At 46.3% G+C, this 22,690-nt stretch overlaps 1 protein-coding gene across 3 annotated transcripts in view; it reads left to right on the top strand.

The window, feature by feature from the left end:
• The window catches only part of WDR59 (WD repeat domain 59), a 47,614-nt gene that overhangs the window by 330 nt on the left and 24,594 nt on the right, over positions 1–22,690 (top strand). For 2 of the 3 annotated variants that reach the window (XM_051771330.1, XM_051771328.1), the window contains exons 2-12: positions 3,941–3,990; positions 5,154–5,289; positions 8,475–8,560; positions 9,450–9,530; positions 11,606–11,643; positions 13,568–13,656; positions 14,111–14,227; positions 15,194–15,271; positions 16,031–16,187; positions 17,858–17,937; positions 20,081–20,213. In XM_051771330.1, coding sequence (XP_051627290.1) covers positions 3,941–3,990; positions 5,154–5,289; positions 8,475–8,560; positions 9,450–9,530; positions 11,606–11,643; positions 13,568–13,656; positions 14,111–14,227; positions 15,194–15,271; positions 16,031–16,187; positions 17,858–17,937; positions 20,081–20,213 — 1,045 coding nt within the window. Of the gene's footprint in view, positions 1–822; positions 1,749–3,940; positions 3,991–5,153; positions 5,290–8,474; positions 8,561–9,449; positions 9,531–11,605; positions 11,644–13,567; positions 13,657–14,110; positions 14,228–15,193; positions 15,272–16,030; positions 16,188–17,857; positions 17,938–20,080; positions 20,214–22,690 lie in introns of those variants that run through there. The other variant, XM_051771329.1, reaches the window with a different exon arrangement.

Genomic DNA, 22,690 nt, shown 5'->3' with positions numbered 1-22,690 from the left:
TTTCGTGTTGTTTCTTTAAAGTATGTCGGCGGGCCTAATAGAAGATATTGTCACTCCCCACACGTGTTTCCCCGTTTCCGTTCCCTGGAGGTGCTCAGGGCCGCGCTGGATGGGGCTCTGAGCAACCTGGTCTAGTGGGAGGTGTCCCTGCCCATGGAACTTCATGTTTCATGACATGAAATGAACCACGAAGGGCTTGGAACGGGATGAGCTTTAAGGTCCCTTGAACCCAAACCATTCTATGGCTCTGAGTTTTCCTCTGAGAATGTTGCAGCTACTGTCTCACTGCCGTATAAATTGCTGAGTGTTGCTTGATTAATAGAAAAAGTGGGTTATGTTTTTTTTATAAACAGTAAAAAAGTCAGCTTTTGGTTTTGAAGCTGATGGTGAAAGGAGAACTCTTCTCAGAGTTTGTTTATACGCTCTCTTAGAAGTTCTTCCATCCCTGGAAGTGTGCAAGGCCAGGTTGGACAGGGCTTTGGTCTAGTGGAAGGTGTCCCTGCCCATGGCAGGGGGTTGGAATGCGATGAGCTTTGTGGTCCCTTCCAACCCAAACCATTCTGTGATTCTATTCTAAGAAACATGGAGTTTTTTTGAGACATTGGCAGTTGCTTAGCAAAGCTGGATACAGTGAATGAACTATGAATTGCTTCAGCAGGAAACCCAGAAAGATTAAAAAGTAGGTCTGCAAGCTCTTTCATCACCTCATTTGTCCTCTTATGCTGGAGCACTGCCAGCTCTGCCTTTACTTCTGCAAACAGGGGCAATGAATCTTGTGTGCTGCATCCAGCTTACCCTCTGTAAGCTCACAAAGCTTTTCATTTTTATACCTCAAAAGCTTTGTATCGGTTTCGTTGTCCTCTCCGAAGTGTTAAAGCAGCTTCATCTGCTATTCAAGGTTTGGCCTCAGGAAACCAGTAATGAGATATGAGGGTACACATGCCTAGATAACAGATTCAAGTAGATCTGGCTCAGGAGATATGTGGCCTCATGATGTTGTTGCTTACTCATAATGGCTGGTGTGTGGGAGCAGAGGGGACGGGTGTTTCCATGCCCTCCTGCAGCAGTTGGTTTCAATCTTGCAGTTGGTTTCAGTCTCCAGCCTTGACAGAGGGTGAACACGGCTGGTTCCATCCCTTCAGTTCACTCCAGTGTGATCTTTCTGGAGCCGTCCTGACCCGCCTGCTCTCCCTGTGAAACCAGAGAACTTCTGTGGCTGAGGCTGCCAGACTGCTACTTCAGCCTAAACCCATTTATATATTTGTGTCTGAGCTTTTTTTAGGAGGCTGCTGGAACATTTTTGCAGGTGGGAAATCTGTTTTTGAGAAACCGGAACACCTTTGTTGAAATCGTGTACCAGGCTTGAGCTCTGCCTATAGGCCACACTGTATCCAAAATCCCTACCCCAAAAACAATTTAAATGGAAACAAGTCAAAAGAGTGGGCAGCTGTTACATTTATAGCCAGTACATGTCTGCAAGCACCGCAGTTGTCTTTGTTCTGGAGGGTGTCGAGAAAACTACAGCGCCCAACCTGTAACACTTCAGAAAATCTCTGGGTGCCTCTGGGCCACCGTTGCCTACAAGTGTCACCTTTCTGTACAAGCTGGCAGAGTTGGCAGTCCTCCCTACTCTTGTGATTTAGACTAGACCCACAGGCTCTTCTCAGGCTGTTGGCACTGTCAGAGGGTAAAGCTCACCTCATCCAGTGGTGAAAAAGAACTATTTGTAGGCACTCAGCGTGTGGATGGTAAGTTGGGTACGCAGGGAATTGGTATTTCTTGCTAGGAGTTTACAGCTCTTGAAAAACAGCATAGCCTTGTCAAATTGGGTTAGTCTATTGGCTTTCAGGTGGAGAGAATGAGGCTGGATTGAAAACTAATGGAAATTCAGGCATGAAAAGGTGTTTTTCCTTGGCTTGCTTAGAAGAAATCAAGCGAAATGCCAAAGTAGATGTTTGGAGTCTGAGACGATGCTGCCTGGGCTGTGGGCTCAGAGCAGGTTCTCAAATGTGCTGTGCTCCTGCGGTGCTTACTCATGTCATTGTTATTCATGGACAGCAATTCCAGCTATCCTCAGTGTGGTTTTGGGATAAAAACTGCTTTCAGGTTGGTTTGCTCCGTTTCCACTCCCCCCTTCTGGAGGGTTGTGCTCTGAAGACTGACATATCACTCTACCAAGCATTAAATGGCAGCTGTTTGGCTTTTTTCATGTCTCTATATAGGTCACTTGTATTGTAGGGAACTGTTGGTGTAAAATTACTTCATTTATGACCCACTAGGATAGCAGCCTGACATGTGAAGCTTTTTATTTCATTCTAATTGTTCATTACATTTTATGATGTTTGGTGCCTGGAAAAAAAAACAGTTTACCAGTGTTCATTATTGCAAACAATTTGTAAGGATTTATGAGATCCTGGTGCCAACAGCAGAAAAAATAAACTCACGTGAAATTATCAATCACTTTAAATTGACATGGGTTTTTTCTGTCTTGAGGAAAGATGGCCACAGCTGTGTGAAATATATCTCCTGACTAGCTCTTCATCACAGGAGAAAGTTCTGGTTCCACTAGTGGCTTTAGTGACCCTTATTTTAATTCCTCAGAAGTGAAATGTGTTTCATCTGGGAAAAGTTCCTTCTCCTGCTGTTTGTTTTTTTTTTTTTTTTAATGTAGATTTAGTAACCCACTTAGTTGTTTTGGAAGGTGCTGTGAAGTCCAGAAAGTAGAAATTGTTTCTTGATCATTTAGAGAGTTTTTTATTTACAGCATTAGTTTTAGGACTGAGGAAACCCTGCCAGAAGACTGGATTTGCTACCTAGGAAAAAGCAGTGAAAGGGGGTCATTCCAGGAACGGCAAAAGTGGGCTCCAGCTGAAACTCTGCAAGCAATTGTAGCTCTTTGCCACGTGGACTCTAGTGAAAAATGAGCCCATGATGCTGTTTTTCCCTCACTTGGGGTACTTGCAAGGAGAGGATGGGGCCCTGGCTGAAAAATCTCAGGTTTTGTGATGGTTGTTTTATTGTCAAATCTGACTGAAACGGAGTGGGATTGCTGTATTGTCTGTCAGGTTTTAGTGATGCTTGTAAGTAGTAACTGTGGGACATCCTGGAGTCTTGTTATATCCACGCTGAGAGCACTTAAAATCCAGAACAGCAGCGGGAGATACATCCCGAGCCTTCAGAGAGGCAGCTTTGAAGATGACAGCAGTTACTGTGAAGAATGTGGGGCATATTCTGATTTTGTACTGTGAATGCTAAAAACTGAATTGAAGTCATATCTGTGTTTATAGGCTGAACTGTTCAGCTTTCCAAGTAAATTTTTCCTTTATTCTCTTGGCAATTAAAGGAGATGATGAGCCAATTCCATTCTAAACAAAGACGAGGAGACAATATCCAAACAGTCCTTTTTTTCTTTTTTTTTCCTAATGGCCCTTAAGTTATCTTATGGCCTTCTTTACATGCAATGCCAAAGTAAATTCTGATGCCTCTTGGCCATCTCTCATTTTTGGAGACCAGCCACACACAAATGGTTGCACTTCTGTCTCCCAGTACATATATAATTAAATCTGACCCTGCAATGAAAGAGAGAGACTGAGAAAGTTCCTGAGCAGGAGCAGAGGCTGATTAATACAGATTATTAGAGCTGCTGATTGAAAGGCTGCAGCTGTGATTGCCATAGTGGGGAGAAGGGAGCAAGGTCTTGGTGCTTGTGATGGTGTCTGCCAGGTCTTGTCCTCAGTTTACACTGACAAGGATGTTTGCTGTGTGCTGTCCTGCGTCCCAGACTTACCCACTACACCCTGTAATCCATCTGGACTATTGGAAGGGGATGTGACTGGGGGATGAGCTGGCAGGCTTTGCTGAGCTGCCCCCCAAAGCCGTGTGTTTGAGCAGCTGACCTGGCAGGTATCACTGAGTTTTGCTGTGTGTTTGTCTCCAACAGGCGACGGCGATGTCGGTGGATTGCCTGGGACAGCGCGCCGTGCTCTCGGGGTGAGTGTGACAGTCACTGCCACGAGCCAGGCCAGCAGCCTTCAGGCTGACCTCAGCATTGTCTCAGAAAGCTGCTGCTGAATTCTGTTCAAGGCTTGATGAAAAGGATTCTGGATCACGTTCCCAATGGGATATGGAGTGGAGAGACAGCAACAACAGCACAATAAAATACTGATGTGGCTTTCCTGATACGTGCCTTCCCAAACCTTCAGAGCAGGGCCTTGAGGACTTTGGTTGGGAAAGGCAGCCAAGATGTTCTTTGTGTTCCTTCTCTTGGAAGAATGGCCAGTCCTCAGAGCAGCTGCGTGCTCACAGTACAGCTGACATAGGTGACGCTGGTGTGGTTAATTTTATAGGGTTCAGTATGTTTTGATCCTGGTCTTCCATAGGTTTCAGCTGGGTCACAATTATTTCAACAAGCAGTTTCTCTCTCTTGTAAGATGAATCACACTGGATGATACCTTGCTTTGTGGGGAGTTGGCCACATCCAGCAGGATGTGTGAGCTCAGGTTTGCCATCATGCAGAGTTATTTCTGCAGCTGTAGAGTTAGCTCAGGTAAGTAACAGAACCAGCTCAGTGCAGGACTGTGTCCGCCCACATTAACAAGCTGCTGCAGCTGAGCAGGAGCTCTGTGCAGGTGTCCTTGTACTGTCTGCAGAACCAAGCCCCCAGACTGTGGTGTGGAAAGACACACCCACGTAGAATCATCTTATGTTTCTCAAGGCTCATTAACTCTTGCTCAGACCAGCCCCTCCAGACTGAAGCTGTTGTGTTACACTCCCAGCCCTGTGCCACTTCGGCTCTGTTGCTGCAGCGTTAGGCCAGAAAAGCCTATTTGGATGTGTTTGCACCATTTTCCAGCTCTTCCTTTTGTGTCCTAGTTATCTGGGATTTTCTGTGGTCTGAGCTGTCTATTACATTTGCATATCCTGTCTAATTTCAGTGTGTCTCGTACTTTTTGGGCGGTTGTTTTTGGGGTTTTTTTTTTGGTAGCCATTTTTGAAATATATTGTCAAATGTACCATTCTCAGGAGTAGTGTTCTCACCTGTCTCGTGAAATGCTTCTCTTCTTTTGATTGTTGTGCCTCTAGACACAGGGCTGTGAGCTTGGGGTTTTGAGATCAGTTCTGTGAGATGCAGCCCCTGTGTGTGTGTCTTGCAGCCGCCGTTTCCTCTACATAGTCAACCTGGATGCACCGAACGAGGGTCATCGCAAGATCTCCCGCCAGAGCAAGTGGGACATTGGGGCAGTGCAGTGGAACCCCCACGACAGCTACGCCTACTATTTTGCAGCTTCAGTAAGTTCACTCATTTACAAGCTCTCTCCTGCCCTGGTCTTTCATGGGTGAGCTTCTGCAGAGCTGGAAGGCTCTGTGGAGCTGGCACAGACATGCTTCTGCAAGTCACATTGCAAGGTCAAGGCCTAACTGATTTACTGCCAGCAAGGTCTGGCTTGATGACTCTTGGTTATTGGTCAGTCAAGGTTGAATCTAGTTTTGCTCGGTTGTTGTTTACAAAACACCTTGGCAAATAAACCAGACATCCAAACGGTCCTTTTCTGGAGGGAAGAGGGGATGTGCTCCCTTGGTACCTTCCATTCTGTTATGAAATTTGTGCACTTCTTGAATTTCTTGCTCTGTGCTGTTTTACTTCACCTCCCTGCCTTGCTGGTGGGCTGTGGTGCACCAGGCAGTCTGTAAATAGCACGAGTCAGTACTGGCTCAGCGCTGTGACAGTCGGGGTTTGCAGATGGGCTCGGACCGGATGGGCAAGGAGCTCTGATTTTTGGGTGGAAAAGTAAATGGGCTGGGCTGAAGAAGCAGTAGTGGCCATGTGAGACTGAGTGCAGGTTTTGGCCCTGATCTGTACTCAGTCTGTCATGCTCTGCAGGTTGTTCACCCAGAGCTCTGCTGGCAGCAGTCTCGGCCGTCACCCACAGCACCGCGGCAACCAGCTGGGCACAGACTGTTCTCAGGGCAAGGTGCCTTTTCTGCCTGTTGTGTCCTCTTTTGTGGCCTGAGAGTCCTGGAACAGCTAGGGATGGAGAGGTTTCGTCTGTTTTTTTGAGGGAATACTTATTTGAAGGTGATTTGGGGGGATTTTTGTTCCTTTTGCTTCCTGGATTGGCTATGATTGTTATTAAAGGCAGTTTTAAAAGAGGACCAGTGCTATCAGCTGGGAGCCTCTGCCTGCTTGCTCTCTGACATTCCCCAGCCTTTCTTCTCCCAGCTCTGGCACATGACTGATATCTTAAAGGTGCCCTCAGCAGTGGTCTGCTTCTGAGCAAAGAGTTAGTAAAACTGGCAAAAAAGTGTCCTTCATTGCCACTTCTGGTTACAGTCTGTGGAAATTAAAACCAAGTAAGGAAATGCACTGGGCAAGCCACAAGTGGAGCAGGAAAGCTTCTTCTCAAACACACTCTGAAGACAATATCCAGTGATTGGTTCATGCTGATCTGAGCAGGACCCTGCTGCAAAGGGGAGCTGTGCCCATCTCACCCACCTGAGCGCTCCTGTCTCTTGCTGCTCTGAGCATCAAACACAGGGACCCATCTTGTCCCAGACTGAAACTAGGCATAGCTGGCATCAAACCTTGCTGCTCCTGTTTATAAACAAACATGCTAAGATGCTCTGGGGATTTAGATGTAGTTGCTGACACACATCGGGTGAGGAATCCCCAAGATGAGATCAGGCGTCTTTTCTGGTTCAGGTCCAAAATGCTGCCTTTCCAGCCATCTCACTGTGCTGTAGACAGCCCGAGGGTCCTATCCCTCTGCATCCCTGTGGGTGGAGAGGGAGTGTGAAAGGCTACTGCCCTGTTTGCCAGCAACCTCATCTAGTTTGCAGTCCTGTCCTGTTAACTGGAAGTGGTGCAGGCAGAGGGGAATCTGTCCTTGTGTTTCGATAAGACCTTCTTATTTAGTTCTTTCCAGAAGAGCTGGAGCGTGTCCTTTTGCTGTGCTTGGCTGTGTCTGCCCTCTGGCTCAAGCATGTTTCTGGGGACTCCTAAGCTGTTTCAGAAATGCTGTTGTTTTCAGTCCTAGATGCTTGTTATTTCTTTTGTGTGGCCACAGATGCTTGAACAAGAGGGTGATGAAATTGTTGGAAGTGAATACTGATACTTACCACAAAAAGCAGAGTTTTGGAGAAAATGCTCCTGTTGGGAGGAACGGCCTCTCTGGTGATCCTTATCTTGTATTTTATCTCTGGAGTCCTGGATAAATCCCACTGGGTAATTTTCACTCTACCCCCCTTAAATCCTTCTGTCAATGAGAAGCATGAAAGGAGTTTTTCTTGCCCCAAGCTCTTGTGCAGCTCTGCTGTGATGGGTTAGAGAAATGCCATATATTATTGCTGAGTTGAGAGAAGACCTTCCATTTAAGGGAAGGCTGTAGCGGTTTATCTGTTTGCAAGTTGAAATTCACATGGAGCAGCTTAGGGGTAGGAAGAAAATCCACCACCACAAAAAAAACCTGCCACAAAAATTGTAACAGTTGCACTGGATGTTAGAGGTCTTTTCCAACCTAAATGATTCTGTGTTTCTGCGAAGTCTCTTATCTATTATATTTTTCCTTATCTACCTGTAAGTCTGAAAACAAGGGGCTAATGAAGATCAAAATTTGAGGTTGTGTTCCCTCTGTTTTTGCAAAATCAATAGGAATTTCCAGTCACTGCCTAAGACCCACTGTGGTTCATGCTGTATATGCACCCAAAAAGGCAATTCCTACCTTAGAAAGATTAGAGCTGCTGGGACTGAACTGAACCTTGATTGAGAGAGAACATGAATTTACAACACAATAACCGGTTTCAAGTAACTTTGTGTGTGGCTGCACTTGGGCAAGGCTGGAATGAGTGAAGAAACCCTAAATAATGTTGTCATTGATACATCTGTTTTGCCTTTGTGGTTTACAGTTAGTGATAAGCACTTAAAGCTTTTCTCCTGGGCTGGCAAGGATGGGAGTACCCTTGAGGAGGTGTCCTTGAGTCCATTAAACTATATTGTTTGTGTTTGGCAGTGGCCCTGATTATCCCAGAAGGGAATTGAGAGTGAGTTGAGGAGCACTAGTGGTAATCTGGCATCCCCCTCACTGAAAACTCCAGTTGAATCTGAACAGGCTGGCAGGGTATTCCTGCAGAGAGAATTTGGCTGCCTGTTGCTTGCAGTTACAGCATGTTGTTAGGAAATAAAAGCTCCGGGAACATAATTCGTGGAAACATTTTGCAATGTGATTTTTTTTTTTTTCTCCCGTTCTAGTTTATCTCCAGTTTTAAGTGAGTGTAATTAAAGTGTAAGCTTTTGAGATTCCTTGCAGCCTGTAGTTTCATCTTTGCTTTTCTGCTTTGGGCAAGGACTTTGCTAATCACAGTGTGACTCATTGTTAAATGAGGTTGCTCAAAGTGAAGGGACCCTGGTCCTAACACACAGATCCCTCTCCTACCTTGTTGGCCTGAGACTGTCTCTCCTTTCTTCCATCTAATTTCAGAGTAATCAGCGAGTTGACCTGTATAAGTGGAAGGAAGGCAATGGGGAAGTTTGCACATCACTGCAAGGACACACACGTGTGATCAGGTGAGGAACAAGTGATGCTGTGGGCTGCAGGATGGAGAATTGTTTCATAGAAGCTGAATGTTTCGGTCCTGGCCCTGCACAGGCTCTGTTCTGAGCCTGGTTTTACTCACTTTTCTGGACTGGACTGCCTTCCCATTTGGTGATGACATCATGTGTGAAGCGGCTCACCCCCTCATGGCTCCCCCACTGTATCAACTTAGCCCTTGATGGCTTGAGTGTCATTGCCTTAGGCTACTGTCCTTGTAATGAGCAGCAGCATCATCTGGGAAACAGATAGCAGTATGTTTATTAAATTGAATCCCAGCTGTGTTTCTGCGTGATAGCAGCTTAATTAAAGCAGGTAATCCCAAAGACCAAGTTTAGAGAGTGTTACAGTGGTGCAGGGGATTTCTGCCTCTAGTTCCAAGGTTGTATTTCAATGATGGGCTGGAAATGCATCTGAAAGACTGTTTTTACTCCAGCTCCTGACTATGGAAAGTATTTACAGCCCTTCAAATGGCAGTTGTTTGCACTGACTGGAGGCTGTTTGTGTCCGAGGTGCACTTGGTGTTCCCAACAGGGAGGCATCCCAGAGTGAGGGGTTGATGCCAAGGATGTGTGGTAACTGGGAACTCACTGAGACAGTGTCCCTTTGCCTTGGAGGAAAGAGCACACACAGGATAGCTGTAAAGTTCAGGGCTGGGAGGATGCTGCACTGGAATTTACTTAGAAGCATTTCATTGCTTCTTGGAATTTACTTAGAGAAATTATTAAGATCTTGCTTTTTACTTAAAAAGTTTCAGTAGATGTCATGGAGTTGCTGTGAGTTTGTCAGAGAATGGGGGCTTGTGAGAGGCTGATGCAAACCGGGTGTGCTTTGCTTTACTAATCTGTGATTTTGCATTTGCAGCGACCTGGACTGGGCAGTGTTTGAGCCAGACCTACTGGTCACCAGTTCTGTGGACACATACATCTACATCTGGGACATCAAGTACGAATCAGTTTTGTTTCTGCACTGCAGGGAAATTGTTGGACTCCTTTCCATAATTATCAGCTTGCAGGGCAAGGCACACCTGATGGGTGCTGCTCTTCTGCTGTGCTTGCAGGGGCTTCAGATCCTTGCCATCTTCTCCCAAGATGATTTCTCTTCCCCTATTTTCAAACCAGTTCAGAGTCAATGAAGGGCAGTAGAGTGGTATAGTTAAACTACAGACATGCTTCTGTTTTGAAAAAATACTGTCTAGCTTCACTCCCTGCCCACTTCATATCTTTCCTTGGGGGCTTTCCTTGGAGCCCAAGGGTGTTCCTCAACCTGTTGGGTTTTTTAGCTGAGTGAATGGGCACTGTCTCATGATCTCATAACCATTTTCCAGTAACTTCGGTGATTGTCACTGATTCTCCCTCAGTGATGGGAAGACTGACAATGGTATTCAATGTTCTTGTTTGTGCTTTCCTGTGATTCCTGGTGCTTTCCATCATGAGTAATTTCAGGGTAGCAGATATTTCCAACTATATATCCAAACCCCACCAATATTTAGACCCCATATTTTACACCTGAGAAGCAAGGAGCTGGCACTGGGACTGCTGGGTTCTCTTGCTGGCTGCACAACTCTTTATGACCCCCGGCAAGTCACTTTGTTCCTCTCTGCCTCCCTTGCTCAGTTATAATAGGAAGATAATTATATAAGCTCACTGCACCAGGCTACCCCGAGGCTTGTTTAGCTCCTATGAAGCACTTAGATCCTTGGTTAAATGGTGCTTGAGAATGACAATATATTATTAATGTGTAATTAAAAGACATAGGGAGACAGCAACTGCTGGTTGTGTTTTCCTATGATACTATCTTAGTGCCAAGTAAAAAATAGAGGTCTCTGAAGGTTGTTATCAGAAGTCCTTTAACTCTGTTGTGCCCTTCCATTGCTGTGTGTCTGCCTGTACCACTTGTCCGGGAAAGCTTCCTTAGGCAGGCTCTGATGAACCTCTACATTGCACTTGTGCTGGGAAGGCTCTGAGCTTGCAGGGCCTCTGGGTGCTGGTGCTGCTGGCCTCCAGCAAATAACCATCCTACTGAAGTGACCGTCTCTAATGACACCCTAGGGAGGTAGCCCTGCAGTAAGGGCAACTGGAAATTCCCCACCTAATTTTTCATACAAAGTAACTTTTTGATTAGGCAGACATTCTTAGAGGGAGAGGTGCAGTCCATTCCAGAAGATGTTCAGCTTTTCAGCAAACAGAAAAAGACAAAGACAATATTCCTTATTTTCCCTGTCACTTTTCGTGAAAGAGCAGGTGGATTCCTGAGGAGCAGGGTCAGGAACTGAATTATTGCCTTCATCCATGTCCTGGCTGCTAGGAGTTGTTATGGTGCTGCGCCGGCTTCTGCCACCACAAAATTTGATCTGCAGACAGAATTTGGTCTGCAGACAACTGAGCTTATTTCCTACTAATTTTGTTATTATATGCTAGACATGAAGTTTTTTGCTCTGGAGTCACTGCTCCGTCTGCCTTGAATCAGGGTCTGCAAAGGATTGACAAACACATCAATGGCTTTTGTCAAGTATTTCCACAGCTCTGTTTGTTCCTTTTAATCCTCCTGGGAAAGGCTGTTTTGTTGCTTCCTGCAGCAATAATTTGTGAACCCAGTTTCCTGGCCTACCCAGTTGCAACATACCCCACTTTCCACGTGTTTCTTCTCCCTCTGTTCCACTCCAGCTCTATCCTATGTCCTAAACTTCCTGCTGCATGTGGTGGCAAGGCAGGATCATAAATTGGTTGGGTTTGGAAGGGACCTAAAGATCATCCAGTTCCATCACCCTGGCAGGGCAGGGACACCTTCAGCTAGATCAGGTTGCTCAGTGCCCCATCCACCCTGGCTCTGAATGCTTCCAGGATGGCTGTTGTCCTCCAGCTGGTCACCTTTATTCTATTTAATGCTGGTGTATTTTGGTAAGCAGCAGACACATTAGGTCCCAAGGCAGCAATACAATTAGTCCTGGAACATGGAGGAGCTCCCTGGGGAGGCTGGACTGTGCTGTGGGTACTCACATGAGCCGTGCTGTGTTTCAGGGACACCAGGAAGCCCACGGTCTCGCTCTCTGCAGTCGGTAAGTTTGACATGTATGTGTGATGTAGACATTAAACAACCTTACTGTTGTGTGTCCCTCCTGTTATTCCCCCCCCTCTTCCTGCTCCAAGGCTGGGCATGGCACAGTACAGAAGTGCCACCATGTGTGATTGTCCCATGTAGGAGCAACCTGAGAGGCTCCAGTTCACAACTCCTTTTAAGGGAGCAGAATTCAGAAAAGATGGGGAGCCCCTTGAGGGTTCCCAGGCATGGAGGGAATTGTACTTGGACTGGCTCTGCTGACACTGGTGAACAGCCACATGGAGCTTCCTCCCTGCTTAACCACCCTGCTAATTCTGGGTTGCCTGTCTGTGTTTTCCTCATGTCCTTTTATGTTTGATTGAATCAGCTGGGAAACTAAACTGCACCCCAGGCAGTGCCAGCCTGTGCCCTCTTTTACGGAGGGGCCGGGTACATCAACCGGCTGTACCCGCTTCCCCGGGGCACCTGCAGCCTGCAGGGAGCTGGTTGGTGACACAAGGTGCTGTCTTTGGGCTGTGCTTGCTCTGGAACAGCATTTGTCATGGCTGCTGGCAGGGTGAGTGTCCTGCAATACCTTCCCCTGGCAGGTGCTGTGTGTCAGTCCTCACCTGCTGCGAGCCTGGACTGGGCACGGATGATGAACAAAACATCCTTCTCATGAGTTACTGTCCCCAGCGTTAGAGAGTCCTTGCAATGGGTATCTCTCATGCTCTGCTGCTTAGATCTTAGGCTACACATCTGCACTCCCCTCCCAGCCAGCAAACCTCTGTGGCACAGAAATGCCGAGGCCTTACTGAGTCAGAGAGAAGCAGCGTTGAGCTCTGGTGTCTGGGGTGAGGTTTTACGGCTGAGGCAGCCCAGCAGCCAGCTCCCCAGAAAGCTTGCTTGCTTCCTTCCTTCATTCCTTCCTTCCTGCCGTGCCTCATGCCGTGCAGTGCTGGTCCAGACGTTTGTGTACCCTTCAGTGAGTGGATCAAATCAATCAACTGGCAGTCTATTTGCAGCTTTTTATCCCCTGGACTAGCTTTTTGCCAGGTTGTCAGGATGAATCTGCTCACCGTGCAGCAGGAGGTGGGCAGTGGAGGTGGGGAATAGCAGCAGGCCAAGATCTGTTTTGCTTTCTCATGGATCTCACCTGTCTGATAGCTCAAAAGGTTTTGAAAATAGTGGCAGAGTGGCAGAATAAGGATGAACAGAACATGCATTTCTCTTAAAATACCTGAACAATCTGCATTAACCGAAGCTGTGCTTTTTTTCTTATTAGAAATAACTTCCCATCTTCTGATTTGACTGAGTCCCTCAGGACATCACATATAATCATATCTGGATCACCATCCAGTTTCTTTACAGTGTCATTGATGTCTTTGACTTCTGTGGTGTATTTTGACAGCTGGACCTTCTGGTCTAACCAGTGAGTTCACTTCCATCTGGCCAGACCCAAGGTCCACCTGCACTGCAGCCTTCTCCTACACCTGTATTTAAATCATAGATCAATAGTTCTAGTTGCCTGTTTAGCAGCAGACAAGGGTTTTGGGGAGATAAATCAGGCCTTAAGCAGCTGGAGTAACTTGAATGAAAGGAGAGGTGGTTTGGGAGGGAGGTGACGCAGTTCTTGTCTGGAGGAAATTGTTCCATCTGAGCTCATGGACATGATTATTTTAATGGAGCACAACCCCTGGCTAGAAGTTGTGGTCAAGATCTCTGGGCATGCAACTGGCACAGTCTTGCTTTGCTGTCCTGAGGACACAAACACTACGCTGAGGAATCAGGAGTTAGGAATTGTCATGCCATCCTTCCTACTGGCTTCTGGGATATCCCTCCTCTGAGCTGCCTTTCCTGGCCTAAGAGCAGCTCTAGGCCCAGGTCTGCTGTGCCATTTTCTTTTTAATTGCATGTTTTGACCTGTGCTGTTTGTGCTGCAGCTGGAGCTTCCCAGGTGAAATGGAACAAGAAGAATGCCAACTGTTTAGCAACAAGCCACGATGGGGATGTCCGAATATGGGACAAAAGGGTAAGCTGAGGGTTTTTTGGGCAGTCTGTGTATATTCCCACCTACCTGATGCAGACATCCCTCTGGTCACAGGTAAATACTGAGAAAACGTACTACTTTATCCCAAATCTCTCTTGTGGGTGAGTTTAAACTAGAGAGAATTGGGAGTCCATGAACCTGGAGAGAGTATGTAGATAGCCTGCTTTTCCAGACACTGTCCTCGTTAACATTTTCACTTTGATCTCATAGTAGTTAACTGTTTTATGGAGGATGAAGTATCATTTGGGCTGCACTTGGTGACTGGAACTTGCCACATCTTTTCTTCAACAACTTTTGCTGAGCTATTTGTCATTCTCCAGCAGGAGGTTGTTCTACCTCTCTTTCCCTTGTTAAAGTGTCTGTCTCTTCTTATGCCAAAGAACTAGACCAAATTTCAGAAGTCCTGTGCTGAGAAGAAAAGTGTTTCTCCTTGCAGAAACCCAGCACTGCAGTGGAGTATTTGGCAGCTCATCTCTCCAAAATCCATGGTCTGGACTGGCATCCTGACAATGAGTACACACTGGCCACTTCCAGCCAGGACAACTCTGTCAGGGTAAGTGTTGCTTCTGGGGTTTCTGCTGGGGAGATGGAAGGATGGTGGAGCTGATCCCCTTCTACTGCTGGTGAGGTCTTGGGGAGTGCTTGCCATTGGTGAGATCTGGATCCTTATTGTTTGGTTTCTGTGCACCTGTGTGTGTTGAGCCAGGACTGCACTTTGAGAACAGGCAGAGAGGTCATTGAAGGATGGGTGCACATGTTTGCCATGTATTTGTGGTGATTAGAGCTGTATTGGAGCTGAAAAGAGCCGCCTCTGCCTGTTGCTTGCCAGAATGGAGCTGACCACATATACCAGAAGAGCCTTCTCCCTGAAATGCAGTGTTGCCAGACTCAAGCTGATTACAGCAACTTAGGGGGAGACATACTTCAGCCCCTGGGCTTTCCAAAGTCATGTTGAACAGGATTATCAATAAGAGACTGCCTGCAAGCACTGCTCTGCAGTGCCTTTTACCTGGGGGGAAAGAGTGGGCTTTGTATGTCAGCCAAATGGAGTTCATTCACACTGAGCTAAGCTCCGAGGTGATGTGTATTCTAGCAAAGCAAAAGGTTACATTCTTCATTAGAAAATTAGCAGTCACAGCAGGGTGGGCCTGCCTCCAGCCTGGACTGGCACATTGGCTGGGAGCCTGCAGGGTACCTTGTAGATGTGAAAGCCCAAGCAGGCTGCCTGTCCCTGCTCTAATTACTCAAGCTATGATCACTGTGAATATGACCCCAAGTCACTCGTTGTCTAAGGGATGCTGCCAGATGCTGATAGCTTGGTATTTGTCCTTTGGGACCATCTCTGCTGTTAATGAATGGGATTACTAATGATGCTGTGGGCACCCTGGCATGCTTTTTTGGTCTGTTCTATCTGCAAACCACATGGAAAACTACAGCCTGAAAGTACAGCCAGCTGACTCCTGCCTTTGCTTGCCTTTCTCTTGGTTTTTTGTGTTTTGTTTTTTTTTTTTTTTTTAAGTTCTGGGATTACCGTCAGCCTCGGAAATACCTCAATATCCTTCCCTGCCAGGTTCCTGTCTGGAAGGCAAGATACACGGTGAGTGAGAACCTCCCACCAGCTCCACCTGTGCTCTGAGAGAAATGCACAAAGGGACATGAAATAAAGAACTGCTGAAGGATTTCTCACCAGTTCTACTGGTGGACACAATTGATTTTAAAAATACCTCTTGGTGCTTAAAAGGCCTAGAAAAGCAGCATCCACAGTGGGGGGGGCACTTGGGAGAAGGAGTGAGCAAGCACCCAGCCATGGGAAGCTAAAGCTCTTACCATCAGTCATAGCTGTTCTCTTTCCCAGACATCTGAGTGCAGCCTGAAGCCAGTGCTGTGTCTTGAATTTTTGATCCCCCCCCCTTCCCCATCCCCACAGTGGGAGGTGTAGGACGGGGTTCCTCTGGTTCTTCTGAGCATTGTGACCCTGAGGAGCTGCTGGGGCTCAGTCCCCAGGTAGCAGTTCTTGCAGCTCCAGGCAGATTGCAGTAAGGATCCCCTGTGAAAAGTCAGTGGTGAAATCCCTCCAGCCTCCCAGCTGAAAAGTGAGGAAGCAGCAGAAAAAAATGATTAAGTGAGCTGCATTGAGTATTTTGGTGGACTACATCTTATCCCTTGAAAGACAATGTTTTTGCACAGCAATTGCCTTGAACCTTCCCAGGTTTTGGCCTGGTTCTGTTTTTGTGCTGAGCTCATTTAAAACCCGTGCGTTCGTGTTGGTGGGAAAAGGGGAAAATGAGAGTGTGATAACAGCAGCATGGGAGCATAACTCTCCAAGGGGTAACTGGAAGGGTGTTTCTCTCTTAAGCCTTTCAGCAATGGGCTGGTGACAGTGATGGTCCCCCAACTTCGTCGGGAGAACAGTCTCCTTCTGTGGAATGTCTTTGACCTGAACACGCCTGTCCACACTTTTGTGGGACACGATGATGTCGTGCTGGAGTTTCAGTGGAGGAAGCAGAAAGAAGGTGAGTTCAGGACTGGATGTGCTCTCCTCCCTGCATGGTGGCTGTCAGCTAACCAGGGGTGTGGAGACCTGGCTACAGGGCTGTCACTGTTTGGCTCTTGCCTTTCCTTGGCATTTTCCTGCCCTAACTCCACTCAAAGTACAGCTGTTCTGTACTGGTTTTATGGCAGTGCCCACAAAAGCATTACCTTCTTGTTCCCATGCTAACAAAGCAAATCTACCAAATGCTGAGTGGGTCAGCAGTGACTCTTATTGCTTCCACTCTCCTGTGAGTCTATTTTTAAATGAATGTTTCAGAATAAATTGTGCAAACTATGAGATGGGTGCACGAGTGCAGGCACCCTCCCCCTGCTCAGAGCTGCAGGCTAACCAGTTAACCCCTCACATCATGGCCTGGATCAGCAGCCTCCAGCATATCCCAGACCACAGACCCAGCAGAGCCACCTTATGTGTGTGCTGGCCAAGGCAGGGGTGGGATAGAGAGGCTGTTGTTAAGAGTTCAGTCCTGACTGAATTTTCCAGCAGCTAAGTATAGGAGATTCCACGCCAGAGGCTGGATAACCACACAGAGCACAGCTTTGTTTCCAGCACCTCAGCTGCCGTTGACAGAACGTGCACGTCTGGCTTTGGAGTCACTTGTGCTGCAGCTTTGCAGTGCTGTGTAAAAGTGCAGATCCAGCCTTCTGCCAGCAGCTGCTGGGGACATTCAACTCTCACTACCTTCTCTGTATCTTGCTTTTCCTCTTTCAAAAAGAGGAGAGCAATAGAGAACCATGTTAGGGTCTGGAGGCACAGTCAAAGGCAGTTTATGAATGAGAATTCAAGCAGGCTTGAGCCACAGTTGGTTGTCTTGGCTGAGTTAATAGATATATACCCAAGGCTGGATATCATGCTTGTCTCAAGCAACATGGATCAATCACACAAGCATTCCAAGTCTGCTTCAGTGTGGAGGCAACCAAGACAGCACAAATTTCCTTCCACAGAGTCTCTTGTGCTGTATTTAGACACCCCCTGTGCCTCAGCAGACGGGTGTAGGAAGCAGCTGTGCAGCAGCAAATTCTTTAAACGTAGCAGCTGTTTGACAAGGGAAACTTAAAACTGTGTCACAAGACCTAAACATGGACATAAATAAGTCTGTGTACCTCTGTCTGTTGATAGATAGTATGTGGCTAGATTTATGTCCTTACAACTTGAACTTGTCTTGGCATCACCCAGCTCTTTCGGAAGGAAAAAATGAAGGGCAGAACCAGCTTCTCTTAGCTTAGAAATGTTTTAAAACATCTGCATCTGGAAACAGATTTGATGAGCTAAAAGATATTTTTACTTCACAGTTATAGTTGGGAAACATTTATTTTTATGATACTATTTTTCTATTTCAATAAATATTGTTGTAGATCTTGTTCATTCCTAGTTGGAAAACTTGTGTCACATTCATTATACTTATTTTATGCCTTTGGCCTATAAACTACAGCCCATTTAGGGGTGTGGTAACTGTGGTGCAGGGGGGCACAAAGGCCAGTTCAAAGCGGAAGAGGACTTGCTCTACCTTTTGGTTTGTGCCTTATCCACTGGATGTCCCTGCTGGCTCGTTTGAATCTGTTTATATTGAACACAGGGCTGAGATAGTCTCTGTTTTCCAGTGGGGTCTCCAATGGCTTCTGTCCTTTTTAGGTTCCAAAGACTACCAGCTGGTGACGTGGTCCCGCGATCAGACCCTGCGGATGTGGCGGATCGACTCCCAGCTGCAGAGGGTATGTGAGCACTTCTGCTCTGCAGCAGCAGGCAGTTTTCTTACAGGCTGGATTCACCTCCCTTTTCTCACACTCCCAGTCGCTCCTCTGATTCCTAGAGCTGCAGACACAGCAGCCAGCTGCTGCTTCACTTACCTCTTCAGCTCCAGCCCAAAAACATCCCCGAGGAGACCTGTGATGGGGCTTCTCTGAGCCTGTGCCTCAAAAGCTTCTGTGGAAGGGCAGGGCTGCTCTGTTGCCTAACAGTAAGCACAGGAGTTGTTTGGGGAGGGCGAAGGTTGGTTGCTGCCTGCAGTGCCTCTGAAGATGCCACCTCCATGCCTGCAGGACTGTATGATTAGTTCTTGGTGGTTTAGGCATTAGGGAAATGTAGGGATTGTGCCCTCCGCTTCTTTCCTGTGTTTCCTTTGCCCCTAAGCCTGGGGCAGGAGGTGTGAGTCCTATGGTTCTGCTCTGTGCAGCAGTGAGAGGTTGCTGATGCAGTTAGTGGAACAACTGTGCTGGATCAGACCAGAGGTTCATATGGCCACAGTGACCATATGGCCTTGTCACATCTTCTTGGAAGGGGATAGGTAGGCATGGAGTGATATTTCACTCAAATGCCCTGCCAGCCTCCTGCAGTTTGCAGCTCAGAGGCTCATTTAGTTTGCTGCCTTTGTATTTGACAGAGCTTGATGAGGTTCACTTCAGAGATTTTCTGTCTTTTCTTGGACCTTTGTAAATTTTTGTCACCTTAAACATCCTATCAACAAGGAGTTTCATGGCTTTTCTGCATCTTGTGTGGAAAGCCAGCTACTTTCATTTGTTTATTTTGCAACCTGCTAATTTCATTACATTGAAGATAAAATGAGCCATCTCTGCCACTGATGATCCTGTAGACCTCCATCATATCCCTCCTCACCTGCCTCCCTTTTCAAGTCAAAGGGTCGTGATTTACTTCATGCTTTGTGCTAGAACTTTGATTGTCCTTTTACCTTTCATGACCCTTTTTCAGTTCTACCATATACTTTTTGGGTTGGGGATCTGAACTTTGTTCTTTCCACAGAATTCTCACTACTCACTTTGATTTTTGAAGTGTTGGACATAATTCCATGAAAACATCAGCTTAATCTGGCCTGTACATCTTGTTCCCTCATTCGGCTTGAACTTGCCATTTTTTCCCCATGTTCATTGCTTTATATTTACCTGAACCAAAGTTCATCTTGCATTTTAATACAGTTAGGTCCTTCTGTGATTGTTTGCTGTCTGCCACACTTGTTGCTGCCCTGAAAAACTTGGTGGCATCAGCAAACCTGGTCATGTCGCTATTCACCTCCTATTCCAGGTTTTTAATGAATATGTTGAGAAGCATGTGTCCCAGCACAGATCCTGCAGGAGTCCTGCAGGTCTGTAACAAACTTTATGAAAAATGACCCTTTTCTCCTACCTGATATATCTGTGAACATTTGATTTCTTTCCTGTCTTTAAATCAATTGTTCGTTCATGTCAGAGCCTTTACTTTTCCTCTGCTGGCTCCCACTCTTTTGTCCTTGTCTTTGTCTGGATCAAACTACACACATGATGGCATGTTGCTGGTGACCAATGCTGCAATTTGCTACATCACACTGTTATCCTTTCTCTTCCCTATGTTTCTTTTCTTCATCTTCCCAGTTTTCCTGTGCTGAACTTAAAATACAGGGGTTTATGGCCTCATTTTGATAGAGAACCTGGAACACTAGGGCCCTTAGTATATACTTGGGTCTCTACTGGAGTGTAAATATCAAACACAGAAAGTATGCTACTATTATATTTGACTTAAAAAATTAAACAAATCTTGACAAATTATTTCAAGGACTTACAGTCATATCAGCTTTAGTTTTGATTAAAGTAAAACCTCTGTTACTTAGACTGGCCCTGTCGATTAAGTGGCTTTGTAAGTGAGCAGGAGATTTGTCCAGGCTGTCTGAGGTGACAGAGCTGAGGGTGCTGCAAAGTGGAATGTCACCTGTCTTCATCACAGAAACAGTGCTGAGGTCTTAGTCATGACTGTTGCGTGGACCTACCTTGCAAATGCATCTGTCTGGAGGAATGAGTTCTTTAGTGGTGGCTCTTTCCCCAGCTTGGATTCTGTTGTGCAGCATGTGCGTGTGTTTGTTCTTTTCAGCTCTGTGCTAATGATATCCTGGATGGAGTTGAGGACCTGATTGATGGGATTTCTCACCTGCCAGAGCCAGACAAGACCCTTCACCCCCAGGATGCGGAGCCCCAGCATAACTCTGGACACGGGGATGAGGAAGGTGAGAGAAGTGATGCCTTGTGGGACCTCAAACATCAGTGTTTTTGTGTCGGGAAGAAGGCACATCTTGGCATAAGAAAACCTCGTAGGCAAAGCACAATCTGGTGTTTCAAAGGTTAATGGATTCCCCATTAGGGAGGAAGAAAAACACTAGAGGTTCCTCAGGATGGTCCTCCCAAGTTTCTTCTCTTCTAACACAATGATTCTACCTGTAAAACAAAACTCTTCCCTTTATCATTTAATTCCTTCTGATTATCATTTAATTGCATTCGCTTTAGGTTGTAGTTGTGGCTTGTTGCCAAAAATAAGGCAATCAGTCAGGCAATAAGGTAAGTTCTGGTTCAAGATTAGTTTAAACCGAGAGATGAGCCCACAGAAGAGGGGCATGTGTGGGTAAAGCACTCTGACACAAGCTGCTCACATCACCTCTGCTGGGGCTCACTGTGTGAGCTGATCTAACAAGGAGATATTTGCTGGTATCTTCACCAGAAGTGGATATGGAGAGAGCTCATGAATTTTTGGTAATCTATTAGTGAGAGGTGGCTGAAGGCTGGCAGAGCAGAGGGAGAGGAATATTGTCTCCAGCTTCTGAGTGCCAGAAAGGTGGATGGGAATGGGTCAGAGACCTTAACAGAAAGCATTGGTTTGGCTTTATAGAAGAGGAGGCCCAAAAGGAAGGAACATGAAGGAGGGTTTGTGTAGTTAAGGCTCTGGCCAGGTTAAACATTCAGGGTTAGTGTTTGAAGAGTGTAAATACCAGAATAAAAGAGTTTGGAGCAGCTGAGACCCATGGTGGTGACATGCATGTGAAAAAGGTATCTAAAGAGATTTTTGCAGCTGTACTGAGGAAGAAGAATTGGGTGCGCCCACACCTTTGTGTCAGTTTGGTTTTAAGGTCACAGCTCCTTTCTGTATTGTAGCAGTGCTACAATGGGTCCCCATGTGAGGGGTTTACAGGGGAGGGATTTGATTCTCCCTTTGACTTGCTGACAAACTGCAGAGAAGGGGAGGAAGTGGTCGAATGTCTGTCCTTTGAATAAAGGAGCCAGTTGTGAGGCCCCTTAGTGAAAACATCTCTTCCTAACTGGAAGTTTCCTGCCCAGCAATCTCCAGTGAAGTTCCTCTCTGCCACCTGTCCTATGTGGCACCGGAACAAGTTTCTGAAAGACACCACCAGTTCTGTCTACAGGAGGGTTTTATGATATGACAGAAAAGGCCTGGCTACCTGTGCTCACCATGAGCAGTATTTCTGGGGTAGCACAACCTCTTTTGCTCCAGCTGGGAGCATTAAGTGTCCTCATTCTGGCTGCCTGACCTCTCTTTTTTCCACAGGAGAGAGTTAACTCTTTCACTGCCCCAATGAGGTCACATCCATACGTACTGTGTAGTTTCTGTGTGGGTCTGGCTTTGGTTCAGACTGGTAGGGTTTTCCTTGTGGCCAAAGGGAATGCTTTTCTGTAGCAGGGTAGATTTTACTGCAAATACCATGACTGCAGGATTAATGTACAAGCAAATCCCTAGGTAGGAATTTCAGTGCTTTCTAGCCTAAAAGCTATTGTGGACTGTTGATGTTTCAGCCTGGAGGTGGCTGCATTTCAGCTGCAGACAAAGCCTCCATGTTACATTAATAAAGCACTTTGGGGGATCTTTGAAGGGAGCAGAGCTCTGCAGGTAAATCAGGAAGCCCCCAACTGTGCCTTCAGTGTGCAGCTCTCCTTGCTGCTGCTGCATATAGAGGAGCTTTAGGAATCTGTACAAATACGTGGCTTTTGGGGGATTAGAAACTAATTGGAAGGGAATGGGAGGAGAAGACAAAGGGAGGGTACTGCACATACTGGGAACCTCAGAGATGGCTTTTCAGTAAGCTGTGTGGTGTCTCGAGCTAGAAATAATTATCTTCCCTGAGAGCCACTGATCTTCCTTTAATCTCCTTTTCAGCTCCCTTTTCTGAGGTATATCTAAGCACTGTAATAAAATTGCAAACAGGAATGAGTGGCTAAGCATCCTTACCTATCCAAATTCAGTAACCCAATGGGCAGCAGTAATACCAGATATTTGTCCCAGCAGCAAAGTCAGTAACTTTTAGGCAAATGCCTGTAAAAGGTCAACTTTTTGCATTTCTTGTAATTTATTTTTTTGCTAGGAGTTGTCTGTGCAATGTGATATTTTAAGTGTGAGAATGACAGCTGAAAAGATCAGGACTTCCCTTCTGCCCTTGGAACTATCATCAGGAAATATATTTGGCCTTAAGAAGTGATGCCACAGTGAAACACTCTCAGAAGGAGCTGCCCCTGCCCTAATGGGGGTACATAGCAAAAAAAATGAGGCAAAAGCCATGCACAACCACAGGCAGAGACCGATTTTTTTTCTGAAACTCAGTGAAGTTTGTCATCTTAACCATAATTCCTTGTGTCCTGCAGTGCTTGCCTGGCTGTTTAAATGTATTCTGACCTTCAGGGATTATTGTCCTCCTGAAAA

Source organism: Manacus candei, unplaced genomic scaffold (genome assembly GCF_025592945.1).
Source record: "Manacus candei isolate 608988 ecotype Guabito, Panama unplaced genomic scaffold, ASM2559294v1 h1tg000131l, whole genome shotgun sequence".
Classification (NCBI taxonomy): domain Eukaryota; kingdom Metazoa; phylum Chordata; class Aves; order Passeriformes; family Pipridae; genus Manacus; species Manacus candei.
This window is presented reverse-complemented; position numbering and strand designations above follow the sequence as displayed.